Raw genomic sequence first — 23,072 nt, forward strand, 5'->3', positions numbered from 1 at the left:
GAAATACATTTATAAGGAACTGCACACAGATCTCAACGGTGGATCAGATAGTAGTTAGTAATTTTATGTATGTTTTGAAAGCAGTTACATTGTTTAAAAATCAAAGGGAGGAAAAAAATCACATTTGGCCGGTCATCTTTTTTTCTTTTTCTTTTTTAAGTGATTGGCCCAAAAACTCCTGATCATGCAAAGTCTACACCCCAGAGACAGACAATTATGTTCCAGGATAATGACACACACAGCCAGGCTCATCCTTAACAAAGAAGGAAAAAAAACACTGTGCTCTAAGACTCAATCACTTTGCAGTGTGTATAGCAAGCAGAGCCACATGGTTTTGATAAGGTTGTGAAGCAGCAGAGAGTGAAGTAATGATGAAGTCATCTCTGTCCTCTGGACAAGTTCACATGTAACACTTTAAACCTACTGGGGCCACTGTCCAACCCACAGGCATGGACGTCTACCAAAAGCATTTTTTAATTTTTTTTTATCATTTAACAAAATCTGATTTAAGTATAACTTTTAGTTGATAAAACCAGAAAACAACTGCAGCTTGGGAGCAATCCACTTCATGTCTGCCATGTAAGATGAGCTCACACAGCCTTCTACATAAGATCTTCACCATGGATTTTATGGGTTTATATCAAGTGAGGTGAGGTGAAGTGAAACACAAACCTTTCCAGCCAATGTTTTTATTTTTTTATCATTATTATTTTTTTTTTTTATGTGGCGGGGCAGTTGTACAGTTTTGTCTTTTATTTTATGGACGTCACAAGCAACTTGTGTTATTGACATCGGAATGGTGTTCTATAACGTTTGATAAAGTTGTTCTTGAAAGTTTACATACACTATGTAAACTTTCGAGCACGATTGTATATGATCAAGCTCGCTTGAGCTAACTAAAGGGTTAGCAAAATTTATTTTTATTTGCCTGAATTTTTTTTTATGTTTAAATTGACTGCGGTCAATTAACACAAATTTTGCAGGGCAGTAGGGCGCACACTGGTTCTTTTTAAATAATACTAATAATTAGGCATTAATCAGAGATGAAAAATGTGACAAGTATACGACCGCTCTAGGAGCGTAATTGGGAATGCAAAAAATAAAAAATACTTAATACATACTTAAAAACATCATTTGATGCATTTTGAGCGATAAAATCAAGCAGACTTAAAAGACGGTATCAATGTATAAAAATATCTATCTATACATGGTCATGTTATGCTATATAAGCAGGGTTGGGAGGCTTACTTTTAAATTGTATTCTTCTGATACAGTTTCTTATTACTTGTTTAAAAAAAATTAGTTATTAACGTAATCCAATCACCATACTATTAAAATAATGTAACTTAGACAGTAACAGTGAACCCCAACTATTTGCAGGGGTAGAGACCGGCCAGGACCGCGAATGACAACGGTGTAATTGACACCTATTTAAATGCATGGATAGATAGATAGATAGATAGATAGATAGATAGATAGATAGATAGATAGATAGATAGATAGATAGATAGATAGATAGATAGATAGATAGATAGATAGATAGATAGATAGATAGATAGATAGATAGATAGATAGATAGATAGATAGATAGATAGATAGATAGATAGATAGAAGGCAGGAAGGCGCGGGTGGGTGGTGACCTCAGATACATAGATTATTTATTCAGCCCATAAGGAAAGTAGATTTGCTTTCTCCATAACAGTTGTTGCCATCATAACGTGTGAAATGGGGAAAAATCGGACAAATAGCGCTTATGAAAGCAACTTTTACAGATTCACACCCAAATAACCTTGCCTTCATCTCTCACAAAGAAACAAGCACGCACGCACGCACGCACGCACGCACGCACGCACGCACGCACGCACGCACCGGAATTATGACCTAATTACGCTACGATGATGATGACGATGCATTACATCAACCGCAAAACTAACTTTTATCCCAGTCGATAGTTTTTCAATTTTTATTGATAATAGGGTGTTTAAATAGTACATCGGTGTGTAATATGTAAAGAAGGTGGAACTCTGACTCACGTTAGCATGTAGCAGGTTAGCAACTAGCTGCTCTGTAGCAGGACGCCGCAGCACGCTGACAGTTCAAACTTTTTCCTTTTCGTCAGTGAGTAAGTCCCCCCCCCCCCAATCCAAATTGGCCAAGTAGTGCGTGGAGGACTCGACTCTCGACATGTCCCGTCCGCAATGCCAGCCTGCACTCTAGGGACAGACAGTTCCGCCAACTTCTCCTAAAATGGCTTGCTGCTTCTCCACGGAGAAGGTACACACATCATAAAATTTAAGACCTCACCCAGATATTAAAATTCAATACTTTTTCAAGGATTTTTAAGGTGGTATTAATAAATTCAATCCGTTTAAGCAATGTCAGTTTAGTGATGGGATCTTAAACAACAAACGTGCAGTCCCTATGAGGACTTGTTTATGGGGTGCACCCGTCTCATTTTCAAAATGACGGAAATCCGTCCCCACAACGGAGAACTTTAACCCCTGAGCTAACTGTATGGTGATTAAAAGGCTTTATGCCTATAAAATCCAAAATACTGTGGTAATTGTTTTGATATTTCCAGAGGTTGAAGTTAACATATAGTAGAGATGCACATGTACATTTTGGTGATGATTGATTTTTTTTATGTCATTCAGTGATTTTGTGTCATTTAGCTTTTGTGCAGCTGCTAATAATTCCAATGTGTAATTGATCCTGATGTGCAGATTAAAGTTACCATGTGGTGGCATGGCTCAGTTGTAAAGTGATTGTCTCCCAATGTAGATATTGTGGGTACGATCCCCACGCCTTGTTGTTACCATGTGTACGTGAGCAAGCCACTGAGCCGCCCCCAGGTGCTCTCATTCTATCTCATCTGTTGGCAAATAAGGACTTGATTTGAGTAAAGTAAATAACAAGTACTGCAACTAAATGAAGTCGTTTTTTCACAATTAAAATTACATTGACTCAACTTAAGTTTGCAGATTACAAAATAAATCCTGTTGTTTGTACTAAAGTAAATGAGTTTGCCTAACTCGAGAAGTCTTGTGGCATTTACGCAATGGCTAAGTTGGAATAAGATGCATGCTCAGTTACCTCAATTTTTAAAGCTGAGCCAACATTTAGAGTGTACTTGGAAGACGGTTTATGTTCATTGTTGGTTGCAAATGCCGGTTAAAGGGCAAACAATCCCATTTGCATACTGTGAGGACAAAATTGTTCAACATTTAATGGAATAATTAAATGTGATGCAGACGACTGACGTACATTAGTAGGGAGGAAAAAAACTGTCACACCTGCTAAAAACTTGTCGGGCCTACCCATCGGGAGTGGTTCAGACAGTTGTCTACCTGGAGTTTACAATCATAGCAGATATTCTTTAGCCCAAGTGGTTTTCCAGTGATGTTTGTTTGTCGTTTATTGTTTCGCCTCTGTCTTCAGTGGGAGGTCGATCTCTATATGGCAAGAATTGGTATGACTTGCATTGCTTAAGGATGTTATTTGAGAAGTTTTTTTATGGTCCAGGTTTATCAGGGGGGGAAAAAAAGCTGTGCTCGTGCCTAGTGGCTTGTCTACAGTAGGCAACAAAACATAATGTATGAGATCAAATTGAATGACAAAATAATGAACACACGATGTCAAAATTGTGTGATGCAGGGCAGGTAGTGTATCATGTGTACGTGAAGTTTTGCTGCACGCTTCAGAACCTTGACGCATTCAAGTATGCTGTGCTGGCGCCATCTAGAGGACATGACGAATGTAAATACTACAGGTCAAACTGCACGCCGTCACATTTTGTTGTAGGCCTACGCATCATAAACCAAACATTGATTGAACCACGGTTCTAAAACAGCTAAGGTATTTTGTAAAATAGGATACAACCCACTCAATAAAGTTCTATTTATTCTTTTGATATTCAAACACAAATATGGCGTTCACATTTCATTCTACATAATAATGCATGTGTTTCTTAAAAATAAGGACATTGGTACAATGTGTGAAGAGTAATATATAAAAATAAAAATAAATCAACAACAAATAACAACAACACAACTTTGTTTCAGCCAAAACCCCCAAATGACCCTAAAACATGAGGTGAGAGTTGATTGTGAAGTAAAGCCCTTTCAGTTTTCATCAGTCTAAATGACTCAATGTGTCAAGCATGTGCCGTCTTTATGGTTTCATTTCCAATGAATGTGGTCCACCCATTCTTTGAAACATTTCCTTGATTCCTTACTTAGGCTACACAAAACAAAACCCATTTGAGTTTTAATGACATGATTGTTTAATTACACTAGTTACATATGTTCCTCCCTATGATGGCTTTATTAGGACACCACCCAGTGAATCAATGTCCCCTCCTTTTTCTGCCTTGTGAATTAAATCCCTTTTATGTGTGATACATCACAAATTAATTTACATAATTAAATCTGAAAAACAAGTTCAGTGTATTTGAATTTTATTTGGAAACAAGGAACTCCATTTTGAATACTTTTTCCTTATTTATTTATTTATTTTCCTTTAAAAAAAAAGATGTTTGGATTTCCTTAGACAACTTTTTACACTCACATTCAATTCTTCAACTAACATAACATTTTTAAAGCGTGGGAGAAGGACAGTTCACAAAGAAAACACCCAAGTTTGAGCCTGAGATTTAAACAGAATGGGCCACTGCTATGTCTCTGCATACCATAATAATGTGTTTTTGCAGTGCATATTTTCCAAGTGTGAACCAATGCAGAGAGCAAACCTGCTGTCCTTTCTGCAGGGACACAGAAATAGTCTCATAACAATTGTAGCCTCTGCAGCAATCAGTAATCCAAACATGGCAAATGAAGGAGCTAATCCACTTCACATGCCCTCTTGGGTGTGTAAGTAAATAGCTGTGTGGCCTACCACAAACAGAACAAAATGATTCAGTCTATTCTTAGAACATGTTACTATTTTCTATCATTTGATTTCGTCAGTCCAGTCACAAGGACAGATGACGAGTATGCTGAGAAGAGGAATAGGAAAAATAAAATTCCACAAACATCAGCTACAAACCTTCTGTATTGCTATTTAAAACAAACAAACCTTTTGCTCTGCTGAACTTTTCTTGTATGTGAATTTAAAATGTAAAACAAACCCACACATCAAAATTATAGCATTTATGTATTTTTTTAAGTTCCATTTTCTTGAAGCATAACAGCAACACAACCAATATATATATATATATATATATATATAATGATGATAATAATAATTTATTTTAACCTTTTTTTTTACCTTTTCATTGCTGTTGAGCATATTCAAATGTTGAATACCTTTCTGTGCAAATGTTCTCTTTGAAGAGGCGGTCTCCATCCACATTGGCTACAACCCTCCCCTTTCATTAAGAACACAACAGAACCGGACCTGATAACCAATCACAGGCTGACACAGACAGATGGCACAATTATTGAAGTATAAGAGAGGCTTGCACATTTCTGCAAACCAGTCACACAGGACTCATTCCAAGGGAACCCACTTTTGCACACACATACATATTTTGCATTTGTTTTCATTCCGCCATCATGAGACTCCTCATAGCTCTCCTAATTAGCTTCACTGGTGAGTATATTTCTCATTATTGTCAGTGTTCAGCATTGTCATGTTAACTTTTACAGAATTAAATTTATCACAGAGGTATGCTAGTGTTCTAGTAACCTTGAATTGGCTTGCTAATTAGTTAACTGACCGATTATTATTCAAGGAGGATATGCAAAAGTAAAACAATTAGATGTCTGTCTCATTCATAATTTGCATGTGATTTGCTGCAGTGTGTCAACAAAAATGTGTGCTTGCTGTGCTCATATGAGGAGTTAAATGCAGTCATTTTATGTAATAGATGTAAAACGCAAAATAATACAAAAACCTTATGCCATGTCCCTGGCTAAGGGGATGAAAATGGATTGATAGATGGATGTTGTATATCAGACCTACACAACTGAGTGGAAAAGACAACTGAAATGAAGTTAAACGTTATGAAATGCGTGTTGATATTTATACTGAAGATGTTACTGTAAACATTTGGGGACGTTTATCGAGATCCCCATTTGATATTATTTATAACTACGCTGAATGACATAACTGCATTAAGAGTTAAATGGAATGTAATTTGTCATGTTAAATCATGCAGTTTGAAATGTTGTTGTTCCTGGTTCACTTAGAATAGGATTCACCCATATTAAATTATTCAATTAGTTTTGCACTTGTACTATTTTTTTTAATGATTTTTCACAGCAATTGTTTAGACAACAACAAAATACGCACACAAAACTAATCTCCACATCAGGCCCGAGCTCTATAACGAATGAGTCCAATCAATTCTTGATCTTGATAGCAAACACATTTATATTATCTATCTATAGCACAGTACTGTATGTCTAAAACACGACCAGCAAGCATCACAGTATTTGAAATGGTTCTCATCACATATAGCAATTTTGTTAAGATTCTTCCAGTCCCTTCATATATAATTTATTTCAAACGTTCATACATTCGATGTGTGTCTTAAACTGTGAGAGAAGAACATATGCATATACATGTAAATGAAACTGAACAAAATGCATGTATTTGTGCTGGCACTAATTCTGCCAAGAAGAGATACCTGCTCAATACATATTTTCACTTTCACTTAAAGAAATACGAACTTGTTGAACATGTTCTGAGCTTTTATAATTAATTGCATCATGAAATCAATGACTCTGGCGATTTATATTTTATCAGTACCATTGCTTAACACAGTATAAAAGGTAGTGTATGAATTTGTATGTACAATTTCCAGTTAAGTTGTAAACATGGATGTGAATGCTGTGCCTAATCAGATATAACAAACTGTAATTATTTTATATTCCCCTATCAAGTCCTATTAATGTGGTGTGTGTTTTTTAGGTCTCGCCACCTGCGTTGAATTTTTGGCGCCACTCAACATGGGTGGAGTCATGGGAGAGGTCATATTTGACTCTACGTCCCAGATGGCCAGGGTCAACGTATCTGGTGCCGGATCGTGCGGTCCCTTAAACATTTCCCTCAACGTGTTCCCCGTCATGTATGGCCACTTTGCCGATCCATGCTCAGAAGCGAATATTGGCTCGAGTGTTTTCACATTCACTGCTGATCCCGCAAGCTCCAACGTCAATGTGGCAAGTCTCTTTGAACAGCGCTCAAACCTGGATGATCTCTCGCTGACTCTGCAGACTTGCAACAACAGTCTTGTATGCACAGTTGTAAGTCGCGGGCAAACAGCCGTGACAAGGCAGGCTAGATTAACCGGACAGATTGCTGGTAATGTTTATATTCGCCGTAACGTTGGACTCAGCAATGCAAGGCTCCTAGTAGATCTTGTTACAATCGGTCAAGTCAATGCGCCCTCGACCACCATGACGCTCTTTGGCTTAGTGAACTCAGCCGCAAGTTGCGATGCTCTCCCTAGTATTCTAGGTAGTAATTTAGATTTAACAAATCTTGGTGTCATCAACATTGGAACTCCTTTGCAACTTGGGAAATCTCGCCTGGATCTAAGTGTCTACAACCGCAACACGGCCTTTCTCATCCTTCGCATAAATTCAACCGACATATGCGCTCAAATCTATAATGTGCCAGAGAAACAAGTGACTGCTCTATTTGATATGCAAGGGATAAATGGATACATCAGCTTCCGTCAGGCTTCCCCTTTCGATCAGACCGAGTTGAAGCTCAACCTAAATAACTTGCGGAGCTTGGTCGCTGGTTTCCATGTCCACAATTTTCCTGTCCCTTCAGGCAGAAATTCTTCCACAGACCTGTGTTCCAATGACAATTTGGGTGGCCACTGGAATCCATTTGGTCTCGACACAAGCGCCCCAACATATCCCAGTGGGCCTGGATCAACACATGACCTGTACGAAGTTGGAGACCTCAGTGCAAAGCACATGTCCCTCGCAAATAAAAACGAATCGAATGTGACGTTTGTAGACTTCAACCTCCCTCTTTTTGGACAGAACAGCATTGTTGGTCGGTCCATTGTGATTCACCTATTGGATGGTGCCAGGTATGTCTGCTCCAGCATTGGCTATCCTGGTGAAGTCATTGTCGCCAGAGCCACGTTCAGAAGCCCATTGGTTGGCAACATGTGGTTCACCCAGCTGAAAGACAACCCCCTTTCTGATGTCTCCACCTTTGTGGTTTTGTCACACGGAAACGCCACAATGGCCTCAACCAGAAACCACAACTGGCATATACACTTGTACCCCATCAGCTCAGAAAGGGACGATGATGAGGCACGCTGCGGCACAACAGGAGGTCATTGGAACCCTTTCAACATTGACACAGCCGACAATAGTTATGATCTCCACTGCGGTCCATCCACCCCAATAGCCTGTGAAGTTGGAGACTTTGCCAATAAACACAGGGCCCTCGACATCAGTGCAAGAGTTGGCGGCGTCGAATCAAAAAGTTTCTTCACTGACGTCACTTCCTGGTTGCAGGGCTCAGGCATTATTGGTCGTTCTGTGGTCATACATGAGGGAGGAAGAGGGGCGCCAAGGATTGCGTGTGCAAATATTACTATGGTGCGTGTACCCAAAGCAAGCCTTGGACCTTGGTTTGGCCCTGGCATGTCAACAGGGCAAATTGAGTTCAGCCAGTCTGTCCCTAATGGCCCCACAAATGTATCTGTGTCCTTGTCCAACCTGAATGCCATGGCCGGTGGCTACCATGTTCACATTTTGCCCATCAAACCAAACAGCACAGTACCATGCTCAGCTGCAAACATCGGAGGTCACTACAACCCGCTGTTGGTCAACATTTCACAGTCCCCTGATTCTGGAACTGGCACAGTTGACCAATATGAAATAGGTGATATTAGTGGAAAATTTGGGCTGCTGACTCAACTGACGGAATTGGAGGAGATCCATGTAGACAGCAACCTACCATTAACTGGGCCTTACAGCATCGTGGGAAGATCTGTTGTGCTTCACTACACTAATGGATCAAGGTGAGAACACAATGTGTTGATGGGTGTGTGTCCATTAAAGGGTTTGAAACAATCAGAATGAATAAAGGGTGGGACAAAGTAAAAACTGTGCTCCTAAAACTAAATGAGTCACTGTAACTACCAGAGATGGTCGCGTTAAAAGGGAAGTAAAAAAAAAAATATATATATATAATTCAATAATATATTCAGCCCCACTAATCTGAATACAATATTCTGGTTAATATTGCGTTAATGGAATATGAGTTACGCAGCAAAATCCAGCAATTTTTTAAAATCAGTATCAGAAGGCGGCTATTTTGCCACTTGCTGTTGAGTGAAAATGACATCGCAGTTGCTCAGGTCTCAAGTAACAACCAATCGCAGCTTAGCTTCAGAAAACAGGTGAGCTGTCATTAATCGTTCCCTGAGAAACATTGATGTCATCTTCAGTCGACAGCAAGTGGCAAAATGGCCGCCCCCTGAGATGGATAAAAACGGCTGGATTTTGCTTCCTATTCATATTCCACAAATGTGATATTACTCAGAATGTCATGTTTAGATTAGTGAGGTCACATATAACATACTGTCAAGAAAAGTTAATGAATTTTGAGCATCCACCATTTGTCAGTCGATAACAATCGGGACACCCTTCTATCGTCGTTGATCCGTCAATATTTCAAGCCGAACCACATTGTAATGATCAATCCGTAGCTCGCCATTCCTCAGCGAAATGGGCGTCCGTCAATGTTTCCGTCATTCGTCAGCAAAATGGGCACTTTGCCATTGACAAATTGACAATTACACTGACAGACGAAAAACCCACTTCCAGCAATGCTTAGTCCATCAATTTTTCGAAGTTTCCCATCATTTGTCAATCATAAAAAAAAAGAGACAAATATTGACTGAATGCCCAACTCTGGTAACTACTATTGAAACTATCAGGAGATAATTTTCTAGAAAGTTATGATTTTTTTCAATTGCACACATGTGCTTATAATCCTGACTCTTGTAAAAAAAAAATAATGAGTAGGCATGTAAGTTCACCACAAAGGCAAACCTGTTGGGAGAGAAATAGACTTGCCTTTTGACGGCAGTCATAAGTGTCAAATGGCATGTACTTTGTAACAGATCCCCCTTGTTTTAATATAATGCATATTCTTCATTCACTGAATCTTATGTGAAACCACCCTTTCCTTTCTCATTCATTTATATGCACGAACATGCACCTTTTCACAGAATGCAATGTGCTGACGTATCCGCTGTCAGAAATACAGATGGACAATGGACCATTGCCAAGGCTGTGTTTACTGGCTCTTTAAATGGGACCGTCAGAATGGTAAGCATTGAAAGTCTGCATTTGCTCCGATTGGTTGAAGCTCACCGCGTATGTGGAAAATTTTGACAGAACAATTCATCACAAATGTGTACAATTCAGTCCTCATTGACAGCCGTAACTTGAGCCAAACTGCCACAAAAATATGTGAGATATGGAATTGATTATACCTGCGGTACAGTAGGTTGCACGAGGGAGGTAAAGGATCGAGATCAGTATTTTAACTTAGCATTCATTTGGTGGCGGGAAGAACCTAAATGCCCTGTGAACTATGAAGCTCAAAAGGAGAACAGCTGTGTCTGTCAGCCAACCTTCAGAGACACCGTGCTGAGTCCTGCAGCATCTACGGAAATGAGCCAACAACTTAGTAATGTTACATGTGAGGTGTCTGGAGAAAATAAAAATGATTTACCATAAAAAAAATTTTTTTAAATCAGGATTCATTCTGCTTTGGCTTTTTAAAGCATGCAGAGCACAGAATTAGGAGAGCACAGCAATGTTTACTATGCTTAATAAGCAATGAATGCAAAGCAATTATCTATCTCTGATTGATGTCTTCCAGATCCAGCAAATGTTTCCTGATGGAAGTAGCGGCGACACCACCCTGGAGGTCAATCTACGATCTGCAAATGTAAGCATTGCATACCTGTGCAAAAAAAAAAAAAGACAGTGCATGCAACTTATACTTGGTTTTTGTTTTAATGTCTCTTTGCAGCTCACGGAGGCATCACTCTTCATATCAAATAACCTCATCGGCGCCAGTAATAGCAGTCAATGTACCAATTACCAAGGAGCCTATAATCCTTTTAACATGACCTCAATGGTAAGACTTAAATTCTTCTTTAATTGTGATGGCTAATCTACACTTAACCATGAAACTCATGCATTTATATTGAAACTTTTCCTTCTTTTTAGAGTTCTACCTGCTCTTTGAATTACCCTCTGAGCTGTGTGGTTGGGGAGTTATCTGCAAGACACGGCGCAGTCAGCCTGACGGAGGAACAGCTCTACACTGACAGCATCATTCAGCTATCGGGGGATCACACAGGTGACAACGCACACCCTGATGGCATTTATTATGACTATGCAACGTTCTTGTCACAACTGAACCAACGAAATGAGGCCATTCAGAGAGCCTGCAAGTGCAACAACTTCATGGCTTCTCTCCAACTGCCATTAACTAACTCAGATGAAACCCCACTGTGTACTTGAATGAGAATGAAGCAATAGAGACACTTTTACAGGATTTAAAAACAAGTTGAACGAGAGCGATTCCATTCCAAGTTTCTGTTTATTTATATAGTATGTTTATATGACATGCCATATGGGTATGTATGTTTATTTAAAAGGTGCATTGTGGATCTTGTCACCTTTTTTTCCTCTTTTTTTTTTTTTTTACTACAGTTGCAGTTAAAAAGTCGGGGCTCTTTGTACTCATATGTGCATTGTTGGCGCGTGTATGATGTGGTGTGTGATGTAGAAAAAATCTTTAACATTAACATTTTAAACTCTTTAATGCACCTTTAAGTAAGTGAAAATGCTATGCTCTAAAAACATTAACTTATTTTCACAGTGGTCAAGAGATCTTTGGTGCTGAAGGATGGTGAGAATATCATTGCATGCGCTGACATCATCGCAGAATCTCCCTCTGCAGACCAGACCTTCCCCAGTGTTCAAAACTTCAGCAGGTGAGTGTAAAAAGAAGGGGAAGTCAACCAAAACATTTTCTTTACAATAATTTGTAGCCCCACTAGTCTAAACATGGTATTCAGATTAATATTGTGTTTGTGGAATATGATTAAAGCAGCAAAATCCACCTGTTTTATCCATCTCACGGGACGGCCATTTTGTCGCTTGCTGTCATACTGGAAATGACGATCACAGTTGCTTAGGGCTCACGTAACAACCAATCACGGCTCATATTGCGAATATCACATGAACAAACTCAGAAAACAAGTGAAGCATGATTGGTCGTTACCTGAGCTCTGAGCAACTGTCATGTCATTTTCAATCAACGGGGGCACATACAACATAATATTGTAAAGAAACTTTTTGAGTTGATTTATATTTATGTATATATATATATATATATATATATATATGAATACATTTAAAGTTTCCATATCATACCTTTATCATAAACAAACCATTATACCAAGTATTGAATCGAGTATGAGTAGTTCAAGTGTTTTATTTTTCTTTCTGTCTTGTTTCACCAGATACGAATTCCGCAGTCTTGTTGCCCGTGTCGTGCAGACGGAAACAGCAAGAGTAACCATTTTGGGCGACTCTCCCACATCTAAAAATCAAGGATGCCAGCGAGTAAGCTTCATGATATCAGGTATGCTTTTATCCTTAAAGCAATAGGACGTACGAAACAATACAAAAGAAGTAGGCTCTTGTTAGACGTTTTAAAATATACAGTATTTTGTGAGCGTCCTCTAACAGAACAAAGTTGTATTCTCAATCAAATTCTCAGTAAGATCTATAGGCTATTCTAATCCTGGAAATGAATATTGATGACTATCTCCCTGCAACCTGATGAGTTTTAATTAATCAGTAAGGATAGTTTACAGCATGTGACAATAAGTAGCAATATTGTCTTTTGTTTTCAGGGGATGTCGACGCAGATCTTTTGAACTCCGTCAGAACCAGTGAACTGCTGGGCAGATTCCGAGAGTCAGAAGAGTGCAACGCCAGTAAGTGTGCATTATATAATATGACCAAAGATTCAAGTATAACTCAGATGGAAACAACACTCTAAATCTGCTATCAATGAAAACTATCAATGAGAGCAAGATGATTTGAATGATATTGAAGATTTGTGTTACAAAACCAGATAATCAAGTATTTTACGCAAGTATTGCATTTTAAGCAAGTCATGTTGTGTAATAATAATCAGACAAGTCCAGGGTGTACCCTACCTGCCCCAAGTCAGTTGGGACAGACTCCAACTCACCCGTGACCCTAATGAGGACATGAAGAATACTGTAGAAAGAAGAAAGAAAGGAATGAAAATATACTAAAATAAGTTGCGATTTTGTGCCACATCCTTGGCTAAGGGGATGAAAATGGATTGATAGTCGGATGCTGTATACCAGACCTACACAATTGAGTGGAGAAGAAAAGTGAAATTAGGTTATTTTAAAATTTTACTGAGATGTTATGAAATGCTTGTCGATATTTAATACTAAAGATGTTACTGTACACATTTGGGACATTACATCAAGATCTCCATTCCATGTTATTTATAACTACGCTGAGTGATATAATTAAATTCAGGGATGCTACAGTTAAATGGGGTGTAATTTGCAGTTTGAGATGTTGTTCCTGGTTCACTTGGAAGAGGATTCATCCATGTTAAATTATACTATTAGTTTTTCATTTGTCCTTTATAGTGTTTAGTGTATTTAAATAGACCAAAAAAAAGTATGCTTAAGTCAAAAGGCCAGAACTAGCTTTTTTAAAGATTGTCCTCAGAGCAATTGTTTTGACAACCCAAAATGTTGAATAGGAAAAAAAGTGGCAACAAAAAAACACACACACACAACTAACCTCCACATTATCTTGTAACGCGGGTGGTGCACGGGCAGGCCCGAGCTCCAATCAATTCTTGATCTTATAAAAATAAATAAATACATTTAATGATGCTATTGCCTAGTACTGTATTTCTAAAATATGATTAGCAAACAATACAGTATTTGAAAAGGGTGCCATCACAGTGATAGGTAGCAATTTTGTTAAGATTCTCCCAGTCCATTCATATATAATTTATTTCAAATGTTCATACATCCACTGCGTGTTTTAAACTGTGAGGGGAAGAACATATGCATATAATGCAACTGAACAAAATGCATGTATTTCTGCCAACGCTAATTCTGCCACGAAGAGATACCTGCGCAATGCATATTTTCCCTTGAAGAGCTGTTATAGGGGTGCAAAATGAAATTAATGTCTGAAGCATTTTGTTTTGTGTCAGTATCATTGCTAGTAATACAGTATAAAAGTGGTGTATGAATTTGTAAGTAAAATATACAGTTAAGGCGTAAATATGGATGTGAATGCTGTGCCTAATCAGATATAACAAACTATAATTTTCACATATTCCCCCATCAAGTCCTATTTGTGTGGTGTGTGTTTTTTTAGGTCCCGCCACCTGCGTTGAATTTTTGGCGCCACTCAACATGGGTGGAGTCATGGGAGAGGTCATATTTGACTCTACGTCCCAGACGGCCAGGGTCAACGTATCTGGTGCCGGATCGTGCGGTCCCTTAAACATTTCCCTCAACGTGTTCCCCGTCATGTATGGCCACTTTGCCGATCCATGCTCAGAAACGAACATTGGCTCGAGTGTTTTCACATTCACTGCTGATCCCGCAAGCTCCAACGTCAATGTGGCAAGTCTCTTTGAACAGCGCTCAAACCTGGATGATCTCTCGCTGACTCTGCAGACTTGCAACAACAGTCTTGTATGCACAGTTGTAAGGTGCGGGCGAACCGCCGTGACAAGGCAGGCTAGGTTCACCGGAGAGATTGCCGGTAATGTTTATATTCGCCGTAACGTTGGACTCAGCAATGCAAGGCTCCTAGCAGATCTTGTTACAATCGGTCAAGTCAATGCGTCCTCGACCACCATGACGCTCTTTGGCTTAGTGAACTCAGCCGCAAGCTGCGATGCTCTCCCTAGTAATTTAGATTTAACAAATCTTGGTGTCATCAACATTGGAACTCCTTTGCAACTTGGGAAATCTCGCCTGGATCTAAGTGACTACGACCCCAACACGGCCTTTCTCATCCTTCGCATAAATTCAACCGACATATGCGCTCAAATCTATAATGTGCCAGAGAAACAAGTGACTGCTCTATTTGATATGCAAGGGATAAATGGATACATCAGCTTCCGTCAGGCTTCCCCTTTCGATCAGACCAAGTTGAAGCTCAACCTAAATAACTTGCGAAGCTTGGTCGCTGGTTTCCATGTCCACAATTTTCCTGTCCCTTCAGGCAGAAATTCTTCCATAGACCTGTGTTCCAATGACAATTTGGGTGGCCACTGGAATCCATTTGGTCTCGACACAAGCGCCCCAACATATCCCAGTGGGCCTGGATCAACACATGACCTGTACGAAGTTGGAGACCTCAGTGCAAAGCACATGTCCCTCGCAAATAAAAACGAATCGAATGTGACGTTTGTAGACTTCAACCTCCCTCTTTTTGGACAGAACAGCATTGTTGGTCGGTCCATTGTGATTCACCTATTGGATGGTGCCAGGTATGTCTGCTCCAGCATTGGCTATCCTGGTGAAGTCATTGTCGCCAGAGCCACGTTGAGAAGCCCATTGGTTGGCAACATGTGGTTCACCCAGCTGAAAGACAACCCCCTTTCTGATGTCTCCACCTTTGTGGTTTTGTCACACGGAAACGCCACAATGGCCTCAACCAGAAACCACAACTGGCATATACACTTGTACCCCATCAGCTCAGAAAGGGACGATGATGAGGCACGCTGCGGCACAACAGGAGGTCATTGGAACCCTTTCAACATTGACACAGCCGACAATAGTTATGATCTCCACTGCGGTCCATCCACCCCAATAGCCTGTGAAGTTGGAGACTTTGCCAATAAACACAGGGCCCTCAACATCAGTGCAAGAGTTGGCGGCGTCGAATCAAAAAGTTTCTTCACTGACGTCACTTCCTGGTTGCAGGGCTCAGGCATTATTGGTCGTTCTGTGGTCATACATGAGGGAGGAAGAGGGGCGCCAAGGATTGCGTGTGCAAATATTACTATGGTGCGTGTACCCAAAGCAAGCCTTGGACCTTGGTTTGGCCCTGGCATGTCAACAGGGCAAATTGAGTTCAGCCAGTCTGTCCCTAATGGCCCCACAAATGTATCTGTGTCCTTGTCCAACCTGAATGCCATGGCCGGTGGCTACCATGTTCACATTTTGCCCATCAAACCAAACAGCACAGTACCATGCTCAGCTGCAAACATCGGAGGTCACTACAACCCGCTGTCGGTCAACATTTCACAGTCCCCTGATTCTGGAACTGGCACAGTTGACCAATATGAAATAGGTGATATTAGTGGAAAATTTGGGCTGCTGACTCAACTGACGGAATTGGAGGAGATCCATGTAGACAGCAACCTACCATTAACTGGGCCTTACAGCATCGTGGGAAGATCTGTTGTGCTTCACTACACTAATGGATCAAGGTGAGAACACAATGTGTTGATGGGTGTGTGTCCATTAAAGGGTTTGAAACAATCAGAATGAATAAAGGGTGGGACAAAGTAAAAACTGTGCTCCTAAAACTAAATGAGTCACTGTAACTACCAGAGATGGTCGCGTTAAAAGGGAAGTCAAAAAAATATATATTTATATAATTCAATAATATATTCAGCCCCACTAATCTGAATACAATATTCTGGTTAATATTGCGTTAATGGAATACGAGTTACGCAGCAAAATCCAGCAATTTTTTTAAATCAGTATCAGAAGGCGGCTATTTTGCCACTTGCTGTTGAGTGAAAATGACATCGCAGTTGCTCAGGTCTCAAGTAACAACCAATCGCAGCTTAGCTTCAGAAAACAGGTGAGCTGTCATTAATCGTTCCCTGAGAAACATTGATGTCATCTTCAGTCGACAGCAAGTGGCAAAATGGCCACCCCCTGAGATGGATAAAAACGGCTGGATTTTGCTTCCTATTCATATTCCACAAATGTGATATTACTCAGAATGTCATGTTTAGATTAGTGAGGTCACATATAACATACTGTCAAGAAAAGTTTACGGTTGACTTCCCCTTTAATGAATTTTGAGCATCCACCATTTGTCAGTCGATAACAATCGGGACACCCTTCTATCGTCGTTGATCCGTCAATATTTCAAGCCGAACCACATTGTAATGATCAATCCGTCGCTCGCCATTCCTCAGCGAAATGGGCGTCCGTCAATGTTTCCGTCATTCGTCAGCAAAATGGGCACTTTGCAAATTGACAGACGAAAAACCCACTTCCAGCAATGCTTAGTCCATCAATTTTTCGAAGTTTCCCGTCATTTGTCAATCATAAAAAAAAAAGAGACAGATATTGACTGAATGCCCAACTCTGGTAACTACTATTGAAACTATCAGGAGATAATTTTCTAGAAAGTTATGATTTTTTTCAATTGCACACATGTGCTTATAATCCTGACTCTTGTAAAAAATGTAATGAGTAGGCATGTAAGTTCACCACAAAGGCAAACCTGTTGGGAAATAGATTTGACTTGCCTTTTGTCGGCAGTCATAAGTGTCAAATGGCATGTACTTTGTAACAGATCCCCCTTGTTTTAATATAATGCATATTCTTCATTCACTGAATCTTATGTGAAACCACCCTTTCCTTTCTCATTCATTTATATGCACGAACATGCACCTTTTCACAGAATGCAATGTGCTGACGTATCCGCTGTCAGAAATACAGATGGACAATGGACCATTGCCAAGGCTGTGTTTACTGGCTCTTTAAATGGGACCGTCAGAATGGTAAGCATTGAAAGTCTGCATTTGCTCCGATTGGTTGAAGCTCACCGCGTATGTGGAAAAATTTGACAGAACAATTCATCACAAATGTGTACAATTCAGTCCTCATTGACAGCCGTAACTTTAGCCAAACTGCCACAAAAATATGTGAGATATGGAATTGATTATACCTGCGGTACAGTAGGTTGCACGAGGGAGGTAAAGGATCGAGATCAGTATTTTAACTTAGCATTCATTTGGTGGCGGGAAGAACCTAAATGCCCTGTGAACTATGAAGCTCAAAAGGAGAACAGCTGTGTCTGTCAGCCAACCTTCAGAGACACCGTGCTGAGTCCTGCAGCATCTACGGAAATGAGCCAACAACTTAGTAATGTTACATGTGAGGTGTCTGGAGAAAATAAAAATGATTTACCATAAAAAATTTTTTTTTAAATCAGGATTCATTCTGCTTTGGCTTTTTAAAGCATGCAGAGCACAGAATTAGGAGAGCACAGCAATGTTTACTATGCTTAATAAGCAATGAATGCAAAGCAATTATCTATCTCTGATTGATGTCTTCCAGATCCAGCAAATGTTTCCTGATGGAAGTAGCGGCGACACCACCCTGGAGGTCAATCTACGATCTGCAAATGTAAGCATTGCATACCTGTGCAAAAAAAAAAAAAGACAGTGCATGCAACTTATACTTGGTTTTTGTTTTAATGTCTCTTTGCAGCTCACGGAGGCATCACTCTTCATATCAAATAACCTCATCGGCGCCAGTAATAGCAGTCAATGTACCAATTACCAAGGAGCCTATAATCCTTTTAACATGACCTCAATGGTAAGACTTAAATTCTTCTTTAATTGTGATGGCTAATCTACACTTAACCATGAAACTCATGCATTTATATTGAAACTTTTCCTTCTTTTTAGAGTTCTACCTGCTCTTTGAATTACCCTCTGAGCTGTGTGGTTGGGGAGTTATCTGCAAGACACGGCGCAGTCAGCCTGACGGAGGAACAGCTCTACACTGACAGCATCATTCAGCTATCGGGGGATCACACAGGTGACAACGCACACCCTGATGGCATTTATTATGACTATGCAACGTTCTTGTCACAACTGAACCAACGAAATGAGGCCATTCAGAGAGCCTGCAAGTGCAACAACTTCATGGCTTCTCTCCAACTGCCATTAACTAACTCAGATGAAACCCCACTGTGTACTTGAATGAGAATGAAGCAATAGAGACACCTTTACAGGATTTAAAACAAGTTGAATGAGAGCGATTCCAGTTTCTGTTTAGTTATATAACATTCTATATGGGTACGTATGTGTATTGTGGATCTTTACTCATCTGTGCATTGTTGGAGCATGAATGATGTAGAAAAATATTTTAATATGAACATTTTAAACTCCTTAATGCACCTTTAAGTAAGTGAAAATGCTATGCTCTAAAAACATTAACTTATTTTCACAGTGGTTAAGAGATCTTTGGTGCTGAAGGATGGTGAGAATATCATTGCATGCGCTGACATCATCGCAGAATCTCCCTCTGCAGACCAGACCTTCCCCAGTGTTCAAAACTTCAGCAGGTAAGTGTAAAAATATGCTTGATGGGGAAGTCAACCAAAACATTTTCTATACAATGTGTTCAATGTAGCCCCACTAGTTTAAACATGATATTCTGATTAATATTGTGTTTGTGGAATATTATTAAAGCAGCACAAATGCACCCGTTTTGTCCATCTCGTTTTGTCAAATACTGTCACAGTGAAAATGACATCACAGTTGCTCAGGGCTAGCGTAACAACCAATGACGGCTCATCAAACAGGTGAGCCATGATTGGTCGTTACCTGAGCTCTGAGCAACTGTCATGTCATTTTCAGTCAACGGGGGCGCATACAACATATTATTGTAAGAAACTTTTTGAGTTGACTTCCTCTTTATTGAGCCTGTATTATTCTAATTTGTATTTGCTCTGCTTGACTGACTTATTGCATTCTCTACAATATGTATTTTTATTATTATTCTTTTTTAAATCATTTTAAAGTTTTCATATCATGCCCTTATCATAAACAAACCATTATCACAAGTATTTTTCTTTTTGTCTTGTTTCACCAGATACGAATTCCGCAGTCTTGTTGCCCGTGTCGTGCAGATGGAAACAGCGTCAGTAACCATTTTGGGCGACTCTCCCACACCTCAGAGTAGAGGATGCGAGCGAGTAAGCTTCATGATATCAGGTATGCTTTTATCCTCCAAGCAATAAGACGTACGAAACAATACAAAATAAGTAGGCTCTTGTTAGACGTTTTAAAATATACAGTATGTTGTGAGCTTCCTCTAATAGAACAAAATTATATTTGCAATCTAATTCTCAGTAAGATCTATAAACTATTCTAATCCTGGAAATGAATATTGATGCCTATCTCCCTGCACCTGATGAGTTTTAATTCATCAGTAAGGATAGTTTACAGCATGTGACAATAAGTAGCAATATTGTCTTTTGTTTTCAGGGGATGTCGACGCAGATCTTTTGGACTCCGTCAGAACCAGTGAACTGATGGGCAGATTCCGAGAGTCAGAAGAGTGCAACACCAGTAAGTGTGCATTATATAATATGACCAAAGATTCAAGTATAACTCAGATGGAAACACCACTCTAAATCTGCTATCAATGAAAACTATCAATGAGAGCAAGATGATTTGAATAATATTGAAGATTTGCGTTACAAAACCAGATAATCAAGTATTTTATGCAATTATTGTGTTTTAAGTACGGCTGGGCGATAAATCGATTTTTTTAATTAATTTGAGTGTTTTGTTTTGGCCGATTAAAAAAATTATAACATCGAGTTTTTCCCCCCCTTTTGTTGCGCCGCGCCCGCGGCTTTCGCCCCCATGGGCTTCCGTAGCTTTAGCTCTGCTAGTCGTGTCCTCACACACTCCATACGAGAGGAACTCAACAACAGCAAACAACACAAACACAAACAGTGTACCATGTTACCGTGGAGGAGTTATTAACACAAGGAAGCACGTATGACAAGAAAGGGACACAATAAGATGCTAATAAGACTCGATCTCACCACTTATTGAAAACGGGAGAAGTCAGGTATGTGCAACTCATGCTACCTAGCCGCAAGTATAATGCTCAAATCGCCCCACGCCATTTGTTTAGGCAGTGGTTATTTTGCCGTGACTGGCAACTCAAATGCTAGCGATAGTTTTGCTCTTAACGGCTCCAATATTGATCAATCACCGGAGCGAGAAATCTTTAGCCTGCTGTAATTGGATATTTTATCCTGATTGCTTATAGACATTTACTTAGCTTATGTGAATAGCACAAATGTGCACGTTTATGTCGCTGCGTGGTCGCAACATGTACGCTATCTAGTCAAGAAGGACTCGCTTTGCAAGCACTTACCGGTATGAAAGACAAGCTTACTTTCACTCGCCGTGTACGTGACGCTTATCAGCCTCTGCGTCGTCATAAAATCCTTATGAAATGTAGTATAGTGGGCTGGTAATGCTGATAACAGCCAATTTTCAGTGACAAAAAAAATTGAAAAGTGAAAGGAGATCTATAGGATGGGTGAACGGTGAAGCAGCCTAATCACGGTAAAATAGCCGATTTACGGCATGCCAACACTTTCTTACTCCGGGGACTGGCCAATCAAATAACGCTAAAAGGAAATTTGCCAGTCATGGCAAAACAGGCACCTCAATTTACATAACAGTACTTGTAAAATCAGCAGACGGTTGGAGGGCATGACAAACTCAGACCTCGGTCCCTACATTAAAGCCAAAATGTGATGTTTATTTGTTTCATATTGGAGGTACACAATTAGTACTGTTTAGCTTTTAAAACAAAGTTGCCAAAAAAAAAAGTTTTACTTTTCTACTTTATCAACACATAGATTTACATTTTCAGAATTATTTGATTCAAGGTAGAAGTTTTGCACATTGATTCCAAGAGAAGAAATATGGTTACTTTTGTTAACTGATCAAATAAAAGCAAAACGTTTTAAGTTATTGGTTTATGTAAATAATAATAATAATAATATAAAATCAGGAAGAAAAACATTTGTTTAAAAAATCAGAGATTTTATTTTTAGGCAAAATCGTCCAGCCCTAGGTTTAAGCAAGTCATGTTTTGTAATAATATTCAGATAATATTCTTGCCCCAAGTCAGTTGGGACAGACTCCGACTCACCCATGACAAGTAATATACTGTAGAAAGAAGGAAAGAAATGAAAAGACAATAAAATAAGATTTTCAGTGATTTAGAAAAAGTTTAATCCTTTTTGTGAAAACCCTGATTTCACGTTTCCAGGAAGTGCGTGCGGACAGCTGGCTCCCCAAATCTTTTTCATCGTCTTCACAATGGTTGCAACGTGTCTACTACGTGCTACAGCTTGAGTATAATTCACACCTACTGCCACTGCTGCACAGCATCTGTTTCATCCGCATTTTATTTAACTGAATATGTTCATGGAATGAAGTGCACCACAACATAGTGTTCGCATCTGACTTTAACAAATGATTAATTAACAAACTAATTCGATAAACCTCATTTTCCAATGTACAGTATATATATTTTGAATGTCATTTGCAGTGTTACAGTATTTTCTGGTATTCATTTTGACTTCGGTGTTAATGCATACACTGTACATTTTTCTGTAAATCTGTGTACAGTATACTGAATAAAATCCAATGTTTGTATACTCTGTGTGACTGATTTTAGAGGATGGTACAGAGTGCTTCTGAGTGCTTTAACAGGGTGCAAAAACAATAACTCAATTCTGTCCACAGCGTCCATATGCACAATTCCGATCTTACGTCATAATTACGTCACAAGTCAAAATGTTGGTCTTACTTGGTGAATCGGAGCTCTCCACTCGTTGAAAAGCTTTGGACCGTTCTATTTTGATTTGTGAGGATTATTTTGTTTTCAAAATGTGATGAAATCTCATTTGATTACTATAACAACCTACCAGCAGAGGCTGAATGAGATATGAACAGAAATTGGACACAATTGGTCTAATGTTAGATGAATGAGGATGAGTGTCCTTTTATTTAAAAGGAAAGAATCAAAGCCGTGTATGTATACAGTTTAGTTATATTGCACGTTATGCTAATGTAGCCACCTAAAGTGTAGCTACTCAGTGTCACCCTTCTACTAATAAGTAATCAGAAAAGGAATAGAAAAGTAGATCAGTCAATGTCTCGCAGATGCATCAACTATTCAAATC

General features: G+C 39.4%; 2 protein-coding genes across 2 annotated transcripts; both read left to right on the forward strand.

Moving 5' to 3' along the window:
* The first annotated feature begins 5,438 nt into the window (after positions 1 to 5,438).
* On the forward strand, positions 5,439 to 13,289 carry LOC147169953 (uncharacterized). The gene is made up of 10 exons (XM_086082072.1): positions 5,439 to 5,589; positions 6,913 to 8,995; positions 10,211 to 10,310; positions 10,870 to 10,938; positions 11,023 to 11,130; positions 11,223 to 11,355; positions 11,881 to 11,995; positions 12,527 to 12,648; positions 12,923 to 13,006; positions 13,210 to 13,289. The coding sequence occupies exons 1-10, from the start codon at positions 5,553 to 5,555 to the stop codon at positions 13,287 to 13,289; spliced, it is 2,931 nt and encodes a 976-aa protein (XP_085938198.1). The 5' UTR covers positions 5,439 to 5,552.
* A 1,170-nt stretch (positions 13,290 to 14,459) lies between these two features.
* On the forward strand, positions 14,460 to 22,542 carry LOC147169954 (uncharacterized). The gene is made up of 9 exons (XM_086082066.1): positions 14,460 to 16,524; positions 17,739 to 17,838; positions 18,398 to 18,466; positions 18,551 to 18,658; positions 18,751 to 18,883; positions 19,298 to 19,412; positions 19,943 to 20,064; positions 20,338 to 20,421; positions 22,154 to 22,542. The coding sequence occupies exons 1-9, from the start codon at positions 14,492 to 14,494 to the stop codon at positions 22,237 to 22,239; spliced, it is 2,850 nt and encodes a 949-aa protein (XP_085938192.1). The 5' UTR covers positions 14,460 to 14,491; the 3' UTR covers positions 22,240 to 22,542.
* Positions 22,543 to 23,072: the final 530 nt, after the last annotated feature.

The sequence above is a fragment of the Leptonotus elevatus genome, chromosome 8, assembly GCF_054856555.1.
Source record: "Leptonotus elevatus isolate MCC_2025b chromosome 8, RoL_Lele_1.0, whole genome shotgun sequence".
NCBI lineage: Eukaryota > Metazoa > Chordata > Actinopteri > Syngnathiformes > Syngnathidae > Leptonotus > Leptonotus elevatus.

Excerpts from the sequence above, each read along its gene's own strand:
- LOC147169954 (XM_086082066.1), top strand. The coding sequence starts at position 14,492 with ATGGGTGGAGTCATGGGAGAGGTCATATTTGACTCTACGTCCCAGACG. Across the intron at positions 18,659-18,750 it reads CTTTTAACATGACCTCAATG|AGTTCTACCTGCTCTTTGAA; the intron begins GTAAGACTTAAA and ends CCTTCTTTTTAG. Across the intron at positions 19,413-19,942 it reads AGTGTTCAAAACTTCAGCAG|ATACGAATTCCGCAGTCTTG; the intron begins GTAAGTGTAAAA and ends TTGTTTCACCAG.
- LOC147169953 (XM_086082072.1), top strand. The coding sequence starts at position 5,553 with ATGAGACTCCTCATAGCTCTCCTAATTAGCTTCACTG. Across the intron at positions 10,939-11,022 it reads TCAATCTACGATCTGCAAAT|CTCACGGAGGCATCACTCTT; the intron begins GTAAGCATTGCA and ends GTCTCTTTGCAG. Across the intron at positions 11,996-12,526 it reads AGTGTTCAAAACTTCAGCAG|ATACGAATTCCGCAGTCTTG; the intron begins GTGAGTGTAAAA and ends TTGTTTCACCAG.